Raw genomic sequence first — 17773 nt, forward strand, 5'->3', positions numbered from 1 at the left:
ACTACAATATGTCTTGGTGTTTGCAGACTTTTGTTGATTTTGATGGGAATTCTCTGTGACTCTTGGATTTCAATGTCTGTTTCCTTCCACAGATTAGGGAAGTTTTCAGCTATAATTTGCTCAAATAAATCTTCTGCCCCTTTTTCCCTCTCTTCCTCTTCTGGGACTCCTATAATACAAATGTTATTATATCAAGGCTAAGGTCTAAGCCAAATACTTGCCATCAGATTTGCCTACGGTACCTATAGATTTGGATTACTTCATCTTTTTTTGAGATCTCCAAAATATCTTGAGGTTCCTGAGCCTGTTACAAAGTGACCTTCAGCACTTGATTGTGAAGTCCCCCAGGAATGCTATAAAAAAGGTACCAGGTCAATTTTTCCAAGGGGCTTCATTGGCTGCATGAAGTCAACCTTAGTTCCTTAATGCTGTCTGGTCATATCTGAGTCTATGTATGTCTTTCTCAAATATGACATTCCAATCAAAGCCTTGGTAATATAACCAGCATTTCCCATAGTGTCCTGTTATAGGGAGAACAGATTCTTGTTGAACTTATGCAATAACTGTAATTGCCATCAAAAAAGAATACTCACTGAGAGTTTCTGAATTCTGGAGGGATCAGGTAGGGAGAAAATGATAAATGTTTTTGTTTTTTAATCTGGTAGAGCAAATATAAGAGTTAGCAATGTTTTAAACAGGAGTCAGAAAAATTATAATTATCTTTTTTGATTCATTCAGTCCCATGTTACCAATTCTTGTTCTGTTTGAATGAAGTTTTTCCTTTAATTCTGGAAATTCTTACTCAGCTTAGTTTTGTGATCTTAAGGGTATGAGAAATGTTTGTTCATCAAAAGTCCTCCCCATAAATCTCTTTGAAGATAAAACACATTTGTAAGAACATCAGGACAATAGCTGTAAACAAGACTTAAAAATGACCATGGTTAAAGATATGATGAGAGTTCAGTATCAATAATTAGAATTACATGTAATGAAGTTATACCAAGACATATGAAACTTTAGGAATTTCATTAATTTCTAGAATAGTTGTAACATTCACTCATGCAATATAACCTAAAAAGGTTTACCCTCCCTTTTCTGGCAATGTTTCCAATATAGCTTAACATATCAAATAAACAAGCCTAATTAGGCAAAAAGTCTTCATTTAGAATTTGAATTTTGGGACTTTTGTTAAAAATATCAGAAGGTTTTAGAGCATATGCTTAAATAGGATTATAGGTCATTATAAAACTTAAAACTTAATTATCTGTTTAACCAAGGTGACAATAAGAAATTCTAAAGGCAAATACAGAAGTTTACATAGTTGTCAGCAAAACTTGGCTCTTTTAATATTGAGAAGATTTAGCTTTCCTAAGTAATGAAAGACCCAATAAAGACAAAACATAAGAAACTGTTTTTTTCTGGGCAGATAAAGAAACACTTTTGTTTACAATTTTCTTATCAAGAGCAGACCAACAATAAAACAGGAAGCAAAAAACAAAAAAAACTTTGTCATCTTAACAAAGAGAAAAAACAAATTTCAATCTTATGCCATTATACTTCTGATATTAAAACTCATTCATTCCAATCTTAGTCATTCCTGATTATGCATAAAAATTCTTTTCCAAAGAGTCTCTTCTCATAAACTTTCTTTAACTTTCTTTTTCATTCAGATTCTGTTCTGTTTTCCCTCTCCAAACAAGCAATCTCATTTTAGGACAAATTTACTTTTTTTTCCCTCAACAAAAATATATTCCCATTCCTCATACATTTCTTACCAAAAACACATACCTTACTTTCCTTGCATACAGAGTTGTTTCTCTTATTGTTTCCAGTAGTCTTAATGACATTTATTATAATCTTCATGTTTAGAAAACTCACATTTGATCGCTTCTCGGCCTTTTGGCTAAGATCAAGTGTAGAAAACTCACATTTGAGTGAAAACTAAATAGTAAGCAAGTGTGAACTTTCCACTTCGCCAGAATTCTTTGGATTGGCAAATTTATGAATACATTTCATAATCTCTAGAAATGTGTTTTTCCATGGTACCACCTTTCAATAAAGCATAAAACATGTTTACTAACAGACTCAAATTTACTTTATCTGTAATCAGACAAAAGTAGATAAATGTATGTTTAGTAATCAATATTTCAGTATTTTATCTTACTTGGAAAAGACAGGTATCCAATGAATTCAACCAAATTTATCATTTAACCTAGCCAAACTTTGAAGATTTAGGTTACCAGAGATTTTGAAAGCTATTTAGAAATTTATCTACAAACCATTTTATCTATTCAACCTACTTGTTCCTATTCCTTACTCATGAAAACTTCATGAGACAGAAAAATCAACTATCATGTTAAATCATTTTTGTGGACAAATTGCAACAGATACAACATGAATTTAATAAATTCAGGTAAAATATAAGTTGATTATCTGTATTGTATTTGATGTTTATAACTCTAAAAAGCATGCCTATTTTAATTCAACCAACAAACTTAAACTAGCTTTAATACTGAATATTTTTCACATGATCACATGAACATGAAAAACATTTGACTTAATCTCTGTTTTTCTTTGTTTTGTTTTGTTTTTAGTTTTAGAATGCTCAGTTCTTACAAGTGCTTGCCTTTTAACCACTGAAATAGAGCTCTTTTACAAATTAATTATAACAATATCATCCAGAGGGAGAAAATATCACATACAGACAGACACAATAAAATAAAAAAACTTTACAGTGAAGATTTGTATTTATCCTTGATAAGTAATCTCATGGAAGCTGTGACTAGATTTTGAGGTACTTTCCTTAAAAGACTTCTTTTTCCCTTTTTTAAAAGTTTCAGTCTTAGGAATGGGAATGATCTAGATAAGAGTTCCCAGAAATGTTGAAAAGCCTTGGCTTGTTTCTGGGGCCTTTTTTCTAGTTTTTGCAAAAATTTGCAAGATAAGGACAGTTGCTTTCAATCCTTCAACGAATTGGGTTTCAACCCAAATGACATTATAGGTTGATCTACTCATCTGGCTCCATTTTATCCTGTCAGTGTTTTTAGAGGCTTCCAAGTACCAATCAAAGTATGCATCCCACTCAGGTTGTTTAGTCTACTAGCTGATTTCTCAAGTTGGGTGTACATATACACTTACTAGATATTTTTTAAAAGAACCTCATTTAGGCCATTCAAGTGTTAAAATCATCCTTGGTGTAATCTTAAAATTTTTTGACTTCCTTCATCCAGGGATTTCTAGGCCCTACTTGAACAGAAGCATTCAGTCTGCCAGTGCATTTACCAAAGTGGGCTTTCTCTTTCTCTCTTTTTTTCAAAGGGGGCTATCTCTTAAAATACTTCCCCAGACAGTTCCTTTTTTCCTGCTGCTTGAGATAGGGACAGAACCCTAAAGCTGATTTGTAGGGTAATTGCCACTCACCTCTCTGAAGGGACTCTCTGATTAAAATGTCTGGAGTGGCCACTGAGCCTGTTCAGTCAGTCGAGGCGCACAGACCCGGCAAGGTGCCAGGAGGGATTCTCCTATGCACCCCTCCCATAGGTTCTCCAGCAACATAGATGAGCTGGATCAGGTGAGCTGCTGCTGCCCACTGCATCACCTGCTAGGAGCTGGGGGAAGTTAAAGGGGTCAGGCCAGAGGTCCCATCTGAATCTCCAAATTTGTAACTGAACTCAAAAGATTCATTGCATTAAATTGAACATTACCCAAGGGAGTGTTGAAAGCAAAGAACTTTCTACTACTTGTAACAAGCAAAGAGACATGGAGATAGCTCTCAAAGTGCTGTCTCTTATGATTCCATTTCTCTGGTGTCTTGTAATGCACAGAACAATGGCCGAACTACTGTCAATATAGTTTGTTCACTTTCCCTCCTCCATTTCCTTTTCCCCACCATTTCTGGTAGGATATCTAAAATTACCTTGGGCATTTTGGGGGCATCCTTGTAGTAATGCGCTGGTCTAAAGTGCTCAAAAAACCTGGCCAAAGTCTTCCCACATGGAGGTGGCTGGCCAGCTTGGGATTTCCCCCATGGACAATGGGCTTTCCCCGGGCAGGACCCCTTCACCCACGCTTGTTTTGTTTTTCCATCTCCTGGCTGGCTTCTCAACTGTGAGAAGATGGAGGAGGGGCAGTAGAGTCTCCTCCAAACCGATAGGGCACTTGGAGACCAAAACACAAAGCAGGACACTCCATACACTTTACACAGAGTTCTATTCAGAGTAACTTACTGATGGGGGAATCTGGTGGTCAACAATCCAGACAGTGACACAGCTATTCCCCACAGAGTCCAAACATTTGTCTACGGATTTTATAAAGTGAGGAGATATGCAGAGGTCAAAGAATCTGCAGGCACTTACTTGATTGCTAACACTTAGCAGACTTTGTGGGGCTATTTGGGCAAAGGAGTAGGGGGGAAACAAAATTATCTCTATTGGTTATCTAAACAACTTTAAGGAAGACCAGAATAAGCCTCCCTGCCTTTCGGTCAGGGCACACATTAACCTCCAATGGGCCTGGAACCTGTAGCACCAAGGGAGGTCATCCCATGAGCATGAACAAGATGGACGGCCAAATATGGAGTCAGTATTGTCAGTACTTGCACACTGACAAAACCAGACATAGGATCTCTTCCCATTCCTCCAGGCTGTCTTTGCTCCAACAACACTAAACTATTACCATAAACTAGTATGTTATGACATAATGTCCTCACCTTTTCTCATAGTTAATTTTTCATTGACCTCATTATTCCTGCCTCCAGGAAGTCTTCCTTGCCCTGCTAGGGGTAGCCTCTGACCTCCATGCCTAAATCTTTCCTAGACCTGTGCACAGTGTCTCATGATACACAGGTAGCACTCACTTTGCACATCTTCATGGTATCTCCCTCACCAGACTGTAAGCATCTCAAAGGGAATGACTATTTTCAACTGTGATCTCAGTGTCTTACATGTCATAGGTACTAATGAATGTGCATAGAATTAATGGGGGGAAATCATGTGACAATTAAGAAATGGGTATAACCTTTCTATTCTCTGAAAAAGACAAAGCAGTAGAACTTGGATTAAAAGAAAAGAAACCTGTGATATTCCTAATCCTATGGCTGAAATGCTCAGTAACTAGATTTATTTTTATTTATTTATTTATTTATTTTTAATCAACATATAATGTATTATTTGTTTCAGGGGTACAGGTCATCAGTCTTACACAATTCACAGCACTCACCATAGTACTTACCCTCCCCAATGTCCATCACCCTGCTACCCCATCCCTCCCACCCCCCACCACTCCAGCAACCCTCAGTTTGTTTCCTGAGATTAAGAGTCTCTTATGGTTTGTCTCCCTCTCTGGTTTCATCTTGTTTCATTTTTCCCTCCCTTCCCCTATAATCCTCTGTCTTGTTTCTCAAATTCCTCATATTAGTGAGATCATATGATACTTGTCTTTCTCTGATTGACTTACTTCGCTTAGCATAATACCTTCTAGTTCTATCCACGTCGTTGCAAATGGCAAGATTTCATTTTTTGATGGCTGCATAATATTCCATTACATCACATCTTCTTTATCCATTCATCTGTTGATGGACATCTAGGCTCTTTCCATAGTTTGACTATTGTGGACATTGCCGCTATAAACATTGGGATGCATGTGCCCCTTCGGATCACTACATTTGTATCTTTGGGGTAAATACCCAGTAGTGCAATTGCTGGGTCGTAAGGTAGCTCTATTTTCAACTTTTTGAGGAACCTCCATGCTCGGTAACTAGATTTAAACATTCCCTTGTGGTAGTTAGTTGATGCTGTATGACATTTTGAGAAATCCCTTTTCATCAAAATCACTCTATTACAAAAATATGCTTTGGAATCCATAGAATAATGCATAATTTTAGTGGACCAAGAATTGGTTAACACCAATGTCATAACCTCAGGATTGTCTCATAGAACTTGTATTTCATAGGATTAGGACTTGTATTTCACAGGTAGATACTATATAATTTCTCAGTAGAAATAAGACTGGGTGTATAAATCAGCTATTAGAATGTGTGACTAAGAGCTCAGACAATACTGAGTTCAAGTTCCACTCCTGCCACTTACTGGATAGATGACCTTGGGCAAAATGCTTAGTCTTATTTACTATATAAAAGGAGGACAACTGAGTCTTAATCTTTTGAATCCTTTATCTTTTTAAATCCTAATTTTTTAATCTACAAAATAGGGGTAAGGTGGCATTTATCATACAGAAGTGTCATAAGAATTAATATGATAGTAAGTATAAAGGACCTGGAACTTAGTAAAGCAACTCAACTTTAGCTATTTAATTCGTTACACAGTGTGATATCTGGACATGATGGCTTAGCCTCACTACACCACACCAATGACAGTTCCTAAAGTTTTTCTGTAATTATATCCTTTGGGTCTTGAAGGCTTTCCCCAACTCCTGGTTTTTAGTGATGATACAACTGCCCTTGGGGATCTGAAAAACCTTGAGCTTGTGTTGTCATACATTCTTATTTTAGGATAGTTCAAGGTCCCTGGAGCACTGTTGTGTGAGAAGAGAATAGGAGGTAACTGGAAAAGAGAATTTTATGTAATAATTGGATTGGATTAGAAATTGTTTCACTGACTGCATATGTATGTGAGGGAAGAATAACATTCGCAGCAACTTGTTGCCAACATAGCAAATACATATATAAATATATTTATATATACTTATACATAATAAATGCACACACTTACCAAGGTTCATCAGTCAGTTATGTCAAGGTAGCTTATTGGGCTACAGTAATATACTGGAAACGTACTACTTCTGAGTGGGGAATAAGGAGAAGCAAGAAAAGAGAAACAATGGCTTATGGTAAAGAAGTCCTACAGCTGGGAGGCGGCCAGAACTTCCGTCTGCTGTGCCATTCCATCACAGGACCACAGCTCCAAGGTTGTGCAACACCTTTAGTAAACACTTCCTGAAGCAGAGACAAGAATGAACCTGGGAGTTTCATTCTGTCTCACTTGAGAGGAGGCAGGGACAGACCAGACCAAGCCCTGCTCTCGGAGCGAGAACGGCAGGCGCTGCTGCGGCCCTAGGCTCCCCCAACATGTTGCAAGGGCTTCTTCTGACCGCCACTTTCCTCCTTTCACCAGTTCCAGGTCGGTGTCTAATTCCTTTTCAGGTTCTGGTAAATATGCCAGTGAACTGCTTACTTTTCATCTTCTCTCAATAGGGTTTGTGTGTGTGTGTGTGTGTGTGTGTGTGTGTGTGTGTGTGTGTGTGTGTGTTTTAACCAATTTTACTAACCAGTTGGACTGGTTTTAATTTGTTGCTTTGAGGGGGCTGCGACTGATGTAAACTCTCAATGTAAAGGAGAGGCAAGGAGACCTCTTGAATCGATAGGTCTGATCCGAGACTACATAGAAATCAAAGGGAAAACTTCATACAGCTTAATTTAAATAGTGAATATGATCTTAGAGTTAAAAATTGAAATTCGTCAAGTCCCACCTTATCGTTTTTAGAGCAGTAAAGATGCAGCGGATTTGACCAGCTACCGCTGTGCAGAAGGCTTTCGAAAGTATCTGCTATTATTATCCGGACCAGTTTGGCTGGTCCTATTCCTTTTGAGTGCACATTTTTACGTTTAGTCCTTCCATAACTGGTGATAATAAATATGTCTAATTAGAAATAAATAGTTGACCGATTCGATACTTATAAAGCATTGTGCTATTACTTGATTAAAACAATTTTGCTGCTAAGCTTAAACTGATAATTCACTTCCATTTTGAATTTAAGAATTCAAAAGTAGAGGAATTTTACTTCCCAATAATAAATCACTTCTAGCATGTCTCTCCATTTCTGAGAAATTCACCAATTAGATTTTAGTTAAGTTCGATTGGGTAACACATTTCCTTAGCTTATTTCTATTTCTAGAGCTTATTTAAGTCACCACATTAGCTTCAGTGCCTGGGAATCCTTCCCTAGCAAACCTTTTCTTGGGTTTTAGAATGCTTGCCAGCACCTAGTAACGGGAACAGATTATCAACAAGAAGTATAAGGTTAGGGAGGGAAAGATTCTCCTCCCCGTTGCACTCACTCAGCACTCTGTCACTAAAAGTGATATTCCCCACCCCTGGTTTCTGATTTGTTTTCCAGACTTGTGAAGTTTTAGTTAATATCATTAAATATAGAACTGTACTAGGCATTTACATTATTGACTCAAAATTTCTACTTTGTGAGTCAAACTTAATAGAAATCTTTTTTCCCTACATTCTCCAAAAGTGCTATCCCTAAAAATTCTTTGGGATCCTTTATTTAGTTGAAACATAGGAATTGCTTGGGAACTAGCTTTATCCAACAGCATAAAGATCAAGCAGGATCTATTAGCAGAATCACATAGCTAACCCTGGAGTCCACCCACATGACAGCCTTTTCAGTAAAATAGGGCATATGATGGGGCGCCTGGGTGGCTCAGTCAGTTAAGCGTTTGCCTTTGGCTCAGGTCATGATCCCAGGGGCCTGGGATCGAGCCCCGCATTGGGCTCCCTGCTTGGTGGGGAGTCTGCTTCTTCCTCTCCCACTCTCCCTGCTGTGCTCTCAAGAGCTCTCTCTCTGTCAAATAAGTAAATAATATCTTTAAAAAAATTGGGCATATAAGGTAATTGTTCCCCTGTCTTTGCATTCACAACATGGCACCAAGAGACAACGTCCTTAGAATTATGCCTCAAACTGTAGATCTTCAAGTACTCGGTGGCGGGGAGAGAGCTTCTGCAGTGTCTTTTGTGAGAACAGGGGGACATATAGACAGTTGTCCCTTATCTTCCATCTTGAACAGAGAGCCACCTCCTCTCTTTACATTCCATCTTGCATTTTCAAGACTGTCTCCTTGGTATTATTCCCACTGATATTATTACCACATGGATTTATTTCCCAGCCAGAATGTAAAAAATAAAGCGATTTGCATTTTCCCATCTCTTCCTTTTTGTTTATCTGCCCCCATCATCCAAAGGAAAAAAATATGCACCTCCGACCATGACTTGTGCTCAGTTTCCATATACATGAAATGAAAGAATGAAACATAATTAGGTCAGCTGTTTGTTTGCCCTTCACCATCCCCTGAGAGAAATAACTTATAGGATTTCATCATAGCAAAAAAAAAAAAAAAACCCAAATATTTAAAAGGATGTGACAGTTGTTTGGGGGTGAGGATGTAAGTGCAATGACAAAAGAGAAAGGTCTTCAATATATTCCAGCAGGATATCTAGGGGATACAGTACTTTTTGAAATTATTTTGTTTCAAATTAGCAATGCTTTCTTGTCTTCATAAAGTGACTAGAAAACCCTCAGAAGTATTTATAATTTAATCTTAATAGCCAAAATGATAGACTTAATCAGGTTGTATTTTCCCTTGATATTTGTACTCACTTTTACTACACTAAATTTAAAATCACCAGATAGTTTGAGGGGGTACAGCGAAGCCCAGATCTGAAGTCAATTTTGAATAAACTCTGATCCAGGTCTTAAAGTCATGTGTCTAGTTTGGAAAGACATTCTTTAAACAGTTTGGAACAGATTTGAACAAAAATGAAAATGCCAATATTATTTATTATGGGCTAAATTCCAAGAATGCTCCAAACTCATTAAAGAATAAAGGAGCAACCCAGACCAGTGCCTGTTATGTTAATCTTGTCAATGAGTTTTAACTTTTCTAAAACTAATAAGCAGTAAAATAATTAGCTAACCCAATCCAAAATAATAGTTTTATTTTTCTTCATCTAAGTTTTGCTTGTCAGAAGTAAACCACCATGTGAGTTCTGTGGGAGAGAGAAAGCAAGTATTAAAATGATTTAATAGAAACATATTGTGTTACATCTCAGATTTGTATAATCCCTGGATGGCAGTTAGTTGTGTTTATTCCACAGGCTTCAAAATAATTAACCTGATGTTATTCAGCTGGGAGGAGGCTGAGTCATTTCCATCAAATTTAAGGATGAATGAGCCAAACAATATTTGGGTCTGTCGCATTTCTCTAACTGCTGTCTAACTTGTTCTAATTCAAGTCTCTTTCAGAGGCCTTCTTGGTTTCATAAAAATAAGAGCCATTAAAAGAAATTCTATCTGTTTCTTTTAGAGAATGTACTCTGTTGCAAGAGTTTGGGAAGAGCTGAAAATCTGTTGATTTCAAACCAAAGAAAATGACAGGTTGCTGGAGGCTTTTTAAAAAATACTCTCGTTCATTTGTTGATTTGTTTTGTTTGTCATTTGGAAGTGCTCAGCTATCAAAGAGTTGGGAATAAATTTCTCCACTAATTTATGTATTTGACTCCATATTTAAGTCAATTGGTAATTTCTGATTTCAAGAAGCATTGATTTAGATATTAACTAGAATCATGGAGATGAGTGTGTATAATAAGAAAACTTGCAGTGGTTGGATTGGCCTGTTTCCCTCTCCACTTCTGAATGGGAAATGTGTGTGGGGTATCATTTTTTGCTTTTATAAAAGAATCAGCTATAATTAGTTATTATTTTATGACCCCAGGGCAACTTGGACTAATATTTACTCTCAGAATAATGTGTGTATTGGATGAAACCATTTTTCATGCAGCATTTTTAGAAGAGTTACTATGGTTGCAACATTGGTGAATATACAGCTTCACGAACTCCGTATTAGTGGGACTAATTGCATTGATTGGACACAATCCACTAGACAGCATGTGGTTGCCTTATGGTATGCTTGTTTGGTATTATGGGTTTACAAGAAGCTCCAGGGAATTGTGTCAATACCATCAGTTCATTTCTGGCAAGAGTAATTTTCTTACTTCATGGCATCTTATTATTTTGAAATAATTACGATAATTATGAAAATTTTAACTCAATGTTAAGAAAATCATTGTAATGTTCCTTTAGGTTTTTGAATTTGTTATAATTTTTTATAAAGTAATGTTATTGTTTTCCTTTACCAAAAATTAATTAAATAGAAATAAAAATGCCCAGTGGATTATCTCTCTAACAGCAAGAAGTCATTGAGGTACCTTATGCTTGAAGTCTTGACTATGTAATGAGACTTATTTTATCATAACCAATTAAAACTTTATCCAAATGATCATCACCTTTTCAAAGAGATTATGGGGAATTCTGTATTTATTTTCATAAAATCATAGACTACTTGAACTGTCCTTAAAGATCATTTAATCTGCCCTGTCTGTTCCAACAATTAAAAAATTAGAAGCAAACCCAAAGTTCAAGTATTCTAGGGTTGAATCCATGGTTTTAAGGGGTTTTGAAGAGTAAATCTTGAGGCACATGCACCCCAGTCTTTATAGCAGCAATGTCCACTGTAGCCAAAATATGGAAAGAGCCCAGATGTCCATCAACAGAGGAAAGGATAAGGAGAATGTGGTATATATACACAATGGAATATTACTCAGACATCAAAAAAAATGAAATGTTGCCATTTGCAACAACGTGGATGGAACTAGAGGGTATTATGCTAAGTGAAATAAGTCAATCAGAGAAAGACAAATATCATATGATTTCACTCATATGTGGAATTTAAGAAACAAAACATGAACGTAGGGGAAGGAAAGGAAAAATAAGACTAAAACAGAGAGAGAGACAAACCATAAAAGAATTATTTATTTATTTATTTATTTATTTATTTATTTATTTATTTAAGAGAGCACAAGCCAGGGGAGTGGCAGGCAGAGGGAGAAGCGGGCTCCCCATGGAGCAGGGAACCCAATGCAGGACTCAATCCCAGGACCCTAGGATCATGACCTGAGCCAAATGCAGATGCTTAACCAGTGGAGCTACCAGGTGTCCCAACCGTAAAAGACTCTTACTATAGGAAACAAACTGAGGGGTGCTGGAGGGGAGGTGGATGGGGATGGGGTGGCTGGGTGATGGGCATTAAGGAGGGCACTTGATGGAATGAGCACTGGGTGTTATATGCAACTGATGAATCACTAAATTCTACCTCTGAAACTAATAATACACTATATGTTAATTAAATTGAATTTAAATGTAAAAAGAAAAAGAGTAAATCTCAAGCCAGTGAAAGAGAAGTTATTGCATCCCTTTAATTGTTCATTTTTGACCTAATGAGTTTTTAGCCAATTTAATTACTTTTCCTATTCTTTGAAGTTAAAAATAAATGGCTCTTGAGTGGTCAAGTGCATTTAGCCATCCTAAAATGATTTAAAAAAATGACATAAATAGGAATTTTTTAAAGATTCTGATTTAATTTCTAAAGAAAATTTTTAAAAATAAATATTCTCTGGAGCATTATTGGGATAACTGTACAAGTCATCCAAGATGACTAACAAAAAAATACTCACTTTTATTTGTTAAAAGATCAACAATAATAACATAAAGTTATATTACCATAGAATTTAGGTTTGAGTAATTTAATAAGCTGGGATTATCTTTAGAGAGAACTCTAGTCATGACACACAGAACTAAAGCCTTTCCAGTCCATAGTGTTAGTAAATTGCTAGCCTGGGCCCATACTTTGTTTCCTACTGTATGTATATTCTGGGTAGACCAGTAGCCTCCTGAGAAACCAAAGAGTTGGTCTACTGATATTTCCTTACACACTACTCTACCCAGAGCAAGGACTTGATCAAGTGGGCAAATAAAAGAGAAAATAGAAAATTAAGTGTTAGCTTTGGGAAAACTCTGAATTCCTCTTAAAAATAACTTGTAGAGGGGCGCCTGGGTGGCTCAGTCAGTTAAGTGTCTGACTTCTGATTTTGGCTCAGGATCTCAGGGTCTTGAGACGGAGCCCCGAGTTGGGCTTGTGCTGGGCGTGGAGTCTGCTTGGGATTCTCTCTCCCCCCTCCCTTTGCGCCGCCTTGCTTGCTCGTGCATGCCCGCACGTGCTCTCTCTCAAAAAAATAAAAGAAAATTAAAAAAAAAAATAACTCGTATTGAATGGAGCACTGGGTGTTATATGCACACAATGAATCATGGAACACTACATCAAAAACTAATGATGTAATGTATGGTGATTAACATGACATAATAAAATTTAAAAAAATAATAACTTGTAGAAACAGTGTTGACTTGAGAATTCAAAATATAGATAGAAGGTTGGATGAGATAACTGTTCAATTCTCTTTCAATATGATTGCAGCCTCAAAAATTTTCCTTCCAGACCAGTAAAAATGTTCTAATTGTTTGCTTCTCTAATTTTCATTCTTTTCATGCTCTGTATGTAAAAATGAAAGTTTGTCTGTATTGCAAAAGCCAAGCATTCTATGGAACTGATATTGAAGGTTTTCTTACTGTGTCTTAGTTTTATTCATTACAATTGGAAAATATAAGAAAAAAATATTAGAGTCAGAAATGGCACACATTAGTTATTTCATTTTTGTAACACTGTAGTTTTCAGAATACTTCTACTCAGTTATGCTGACACTGATTAGCATCTTAGAAGATTAGGTTGGCTTTTGCCTTCCCGTACTAGCTTTTGCCTGTACTACTTGCTACATTCCTTTATAGAGGATTCAAGGTAGCAAAGAGAGATGAAAAAATCCAAAAGAAATATTTTCACCAAATAGAGAAACACTTGTAAACTTTCAGTGGGGAAATATTTGAAGATATAGGTTCAAGATTTGAGAGGAAGTGTGGGCTTCTGATTTTGTCTATCTCTACACTTAAATAACTCTCTGACATAATTCAGTTAAGCCTCCGTGTGTAGCATTATTCTTCAGAAATGCAATAGGCTGATGATTATCAACCAGATTGCTTATTTGTTATGCCCCACTAAATCTTCTCTTACCTTTTTTCCCCCTCAGTAAATGCTATCAAAGAACTCCCTGGAGTAAAGAACTATGAAGTGGTTTATCCCAGAAGACTTTATCCACTACATAAAAGAGAAGTCAAGGAGCCAGAACAACAGGTACAGCTTTTGGCTTAACAAAGAATATTGAAAAAATATACATAAATATATTTACATATGATATACAGATAGATATACAACTATAACATATATGCATATTTATATATAGACATTGCATTTGTTGTTTGACCTTATTTTTATTAATCTTCACAATGATCCAATGTTCTATCGTTAGCCTCATTTTGAAGATTAAGATTCTGACAGTTGAAATAAACTGCCCAGGGTCACACAGAAAATAAACTTTAATATTTTTATGATAATTCATAATTCTGTGTACTTCTAAAGAGATTTTATACGATTTATTTTATCTATTATCTATCTATCGATCATCTATGTATCTACATACAAACAAAACCATAACAAAACTGAAGTCGAAAATAAAATATTGTGGATGAAAATTAAGTTAGAATGAATTACTATAATTAAACATGAAATTTTCCTTTGTCTTTTCTGAAGAGAAAGGTATTAAAGTTTGTATAGTTCTTAACTACTTAATGAAAAAACACATTCTCAGTCAAAAGATAAAAGCTAAAACATGATGATTCATTCAACAATTTTCTAAGTACCTGCACCCAGAAGTTTTCTGCTGGGAGCCAGGAAGAATATAGATAAATGAGACATAAATAATAACTTGCAGAAATATTGTAAGTTGCCACTCCCTGGGAGTACCTACTCCCCCAATGGATAAGGTTCCTAACAGATGATTTCTTCTAAAGCAAATGTTTATAGTAGCAGAACCTATAGTAGACCCTGTTTATAAAAATAATTCTTTCTCAACAAAATGTTTCTGTTACATTTAAATGGGACCTGTATGCATTGGATTCCTCATCAGTATGGCTTCCTTAAATGCTTTCCAGCATTCTCTTAAAAATGCCAGATACCGGGACACCTGGGTGGCTCAGTCAGTTAAGTGTCTGCCTTCAGCTCAGGTCTTGATCCCAGGGTCCTGGGATCGAGCTCTGCATGGGGCTCCTTGTTCAGCAGGGAGCCTGCTTCTCTCTTTCCCTCTGCCTGCAGCTCCCCCTGCTTGTGCTCTCTCTCTCTGACAAATAAGTAAATAAAAATTTTTTTAAAATGCCAGATACATTTTATCACTCATTATTTTGAGGGACATTTGAATACACATCCAGTGTTTTTATTGCAGTTATAAAGTGATTTCTTTATAAAACAAATATAAGTTTTTGAATAATTTATTTTGATGAAAAACCATAGAGTAGTTACTGGTACCTAATAGATGATCAATCTCAATTTTTGGAGTAGTTGAGTAGATACATGCAGTTGATGCAATGTGCTTGATATTTATCACAAATACATCATTTATCTAGTCTACAACTCAATTAACTGGTTGCATGAACCTTATATTTTCCTGATCCATAGTGAAAGGGTAAAGGATCTGAATTGAAAAGGCTTGTTTATATTCACATCTTAACTTTGTTAATTTTCTCTGTATAAATTTAGACACAAACAAACTTCAAATTCGTGTCTTTAAATTGAGATAATAATAGTAATGCTTATCTTATGTGGCTATTTTGAGAAAACTTGTCTGAAAAGCAGAGCTGGATGCAATCATTAACTCCCTGCTCAAGATTATGTTATGACACTGTCCTGTGTAACACTGTCCTATGTAATTTATGACTAACCATCATGGCTCTTTTGCTTGATGTTATGGTTTATCAAGCCATTTTGTCTTCTTTCTGCTTTTGACACAACCTCCTTTTTAGTCAGCTTTGGTATTCTCAAGGCCTTTCTTAATAATACACTTGTTTCCACCTATCTGCACTTTTTAAAGGGGTTTTTTCCTACTTAACGTGTTCTCCTTATATGTAACGCCCAGTCCACCTTATATTCTTTGTGAAGTCAACATGGAATAGTCTATACTTCAGAAATGGTCAGTGTTACACCGTTTGGCTCTTGATTTTCTTTTAATATTGATTTTACTATAGTTACGGTGTGTGTGTGTGTGTGTGTGTGTGCGTGCATGTCTGTGAGAGTAAGTTTAATCTTCTCTTCTGGTTTAAAATGGCCCAGGTCAATTAAAAAAAAATCATTTCCTTCTAGTGGGTACTTTCCAAATCAAGGTGCATCTTTCCTCTCCTCACCCATAGTTTAGGACCCAGGTTGCACACAAATAGGGTAGATTTTTTATTAGCAGGCATTGCTCTCCACCACAGACTTGTACTTGGGAGGTACAGTTATCACATCACCCAGTGCACCCTCTTTCATAAATACTTGTTTTCTTCTTTATTGTTTCCTTTCATCTATAATCTCTATGCCAGTGTTGGCTAAAACTTCCAGTCCAAAAGCAATAATCTCTTCTAAAACAATCTCCAAATAATATTTTAGGTGAAAATCCACTAAAAACCATTGCTGACAGGAAATAGAAATTAGAAAGCTCTTCTGGGCAGAAAATTATATCTACTATCCTCCTAATATTTTGATTCCATCTGGCCTTTCTTAAATCTAAATGATAAGTGGTTACAATGATTCCCCATAACTTTTATTTTCAGCCCTTAGCCTTTTTTTTTTTCCCCAGCTCCTGCTATTCATCAGCATGAAGTGAATTACAGCAGCCTCTCCTCTTCTAGACATACAGTATAGGATATTTATACCCAGGAGTTTTTGACATCAGAGAGGACTCCAGTAACTAATCATTTAAGGGGAATGTGGGCCATACCAACTGACCTTGGAGATGGCAAATCCCTGCACAATCCCCCTGACTTGAAGTCTCTAACTCACTGTTGTCCCTTGCTGAGCTCAGGTATTGCTCTGGCCAGGAGAGGGAGGAGAGAAGAAAAGCTTGGCCTTAGGTGTAGCCCAGCAGAGGAAACAGCACTCAGTCATATTTGGTCTGCCATATTTAGATCTCTTTAATAACAACATCGTGGTACTCCCCAGTGAAAAAACTCTGTTTTATAGAACAAAATCAGAATTCAGTACCCAATAGCCTCTTCTTCAACATACAGTCCTCTGTATCTCTTTTGGTGTATATACATCTCAAAACTGTTCTCTTTTTCCACATGAGGTTTGCTTGAGGTGGTATTTTCTCATTCTGAACTCCTGAGACTTTATTTTCTTCCTGATGACTTCTCTCTGCTTTTGAGTACATATTTCTATTGTTTTGTCCATATTCTGACCTCCAGTTAGCCGTGAGAAGGCCTCCAGACCAAACATCTATCAGTAGAAGTCTTTGAGGTCTTTGGGTCTGTGGACATACTATTCCTTCTTCTGAAATAACTTCCCCACCCTGCTTCACCTGGCTAATTCATATCTCAGCTTACATGTTACTTCCTCAAGAAAGCCTTTCCTGACCTTAAGATGTTAGACGTCTTACATTGCACTCATATTTATATCCTTTATCATATAACATAAATCACTTTTATTGTCTGTCTTTCCACAGGATTATAAGCTTTCTGACAGTAGGTTTCAATTTTTCTTGCTTAGAGTTGAATTCCCAGAACTGAGTAGAGGCATGCATATAATTAACACTCAAATAATATTTGTAAAATGCATGAGTGGATGGGTGGATGGATGGATAGAAAGGTCCCAAATAATATGTCTATTCAGCTGGCAGAGTTAAATCAAACTAACAAATCAGTTAGAAGAGGCTGGAAGCAGACATTAGCTATATAAACTATATAGACTACCATTAAAGAAAGCAAGCATTGTTTGCTAATTATTAAAAAGATGGACATAGCCAAATGAATATTTATGTGTGTTTATAATCACCAGTAAATGTTTGTGCATTTTTGCAGGAAAAATTTGAAACTGAATTGAAGTATAAAATGACAGTTAATGGGAAAATCGCAGTGCTTTACTTGAAAAAAAACAAGTAAGTGTTTTTACTTCTGATATTGTCCTTACCAACAGCAAGTCAGCATGTGGAAAATGTGCTAA

The 17773-nt window shown here is 36.4% G+C and overlaps 1 protein-coding gene across 1 annotated transcript in view; it reads left to right on the forward strand.

Annotated features, from left to right (window-relative positions):
* The first annotated feature begins 6836 nt into the window (after positions 1 to 6836).
* Positions 6837 to 17773, forward strand: part of ADAM28 (ADAM metallopeptidase domain 28) — a 92427-nt gene continuing 81490 nt past the window's right edge. Inside the window, exons 1-5 of the mRNA XM_032389019.1 lie at positions 6837 to 6941; positions 7500 to 7555; positions 10583 to 10641; positions 13776 to 13879; positions 17632 to 17708. Of these exons, the coding sequence (XP_032244910.1) occupies positions 6837 to 6941; positions 7500 to 7555; positions 10583 to 10641; positions 13776 to 13879; positions 17632 to 17708 (401 nt within the window). The remainder of the gene's footprint in view (positions 6942 to 7499; positions 7556 to 10582; positions 10642 to 13775; positions 13880 to 17631; positions 17709 to 17773) is intronic.

The sequence above is a fragment of the Phoca vitulina genome, unplaced genomic scaffold, assembly GCF_004348235.1.
Source record: "Phoca vitulina isolate PV1807 unplaced genomic scaffold, GSC_HSeal_1.0 scaffold53, whole genome shotgun sequence".
Lineage (NCBI taxonomy): Eukaryota > Metazoa > Chordata > Mammalia > Carnivora > Phocidae > Phoca > Phoca vitulina.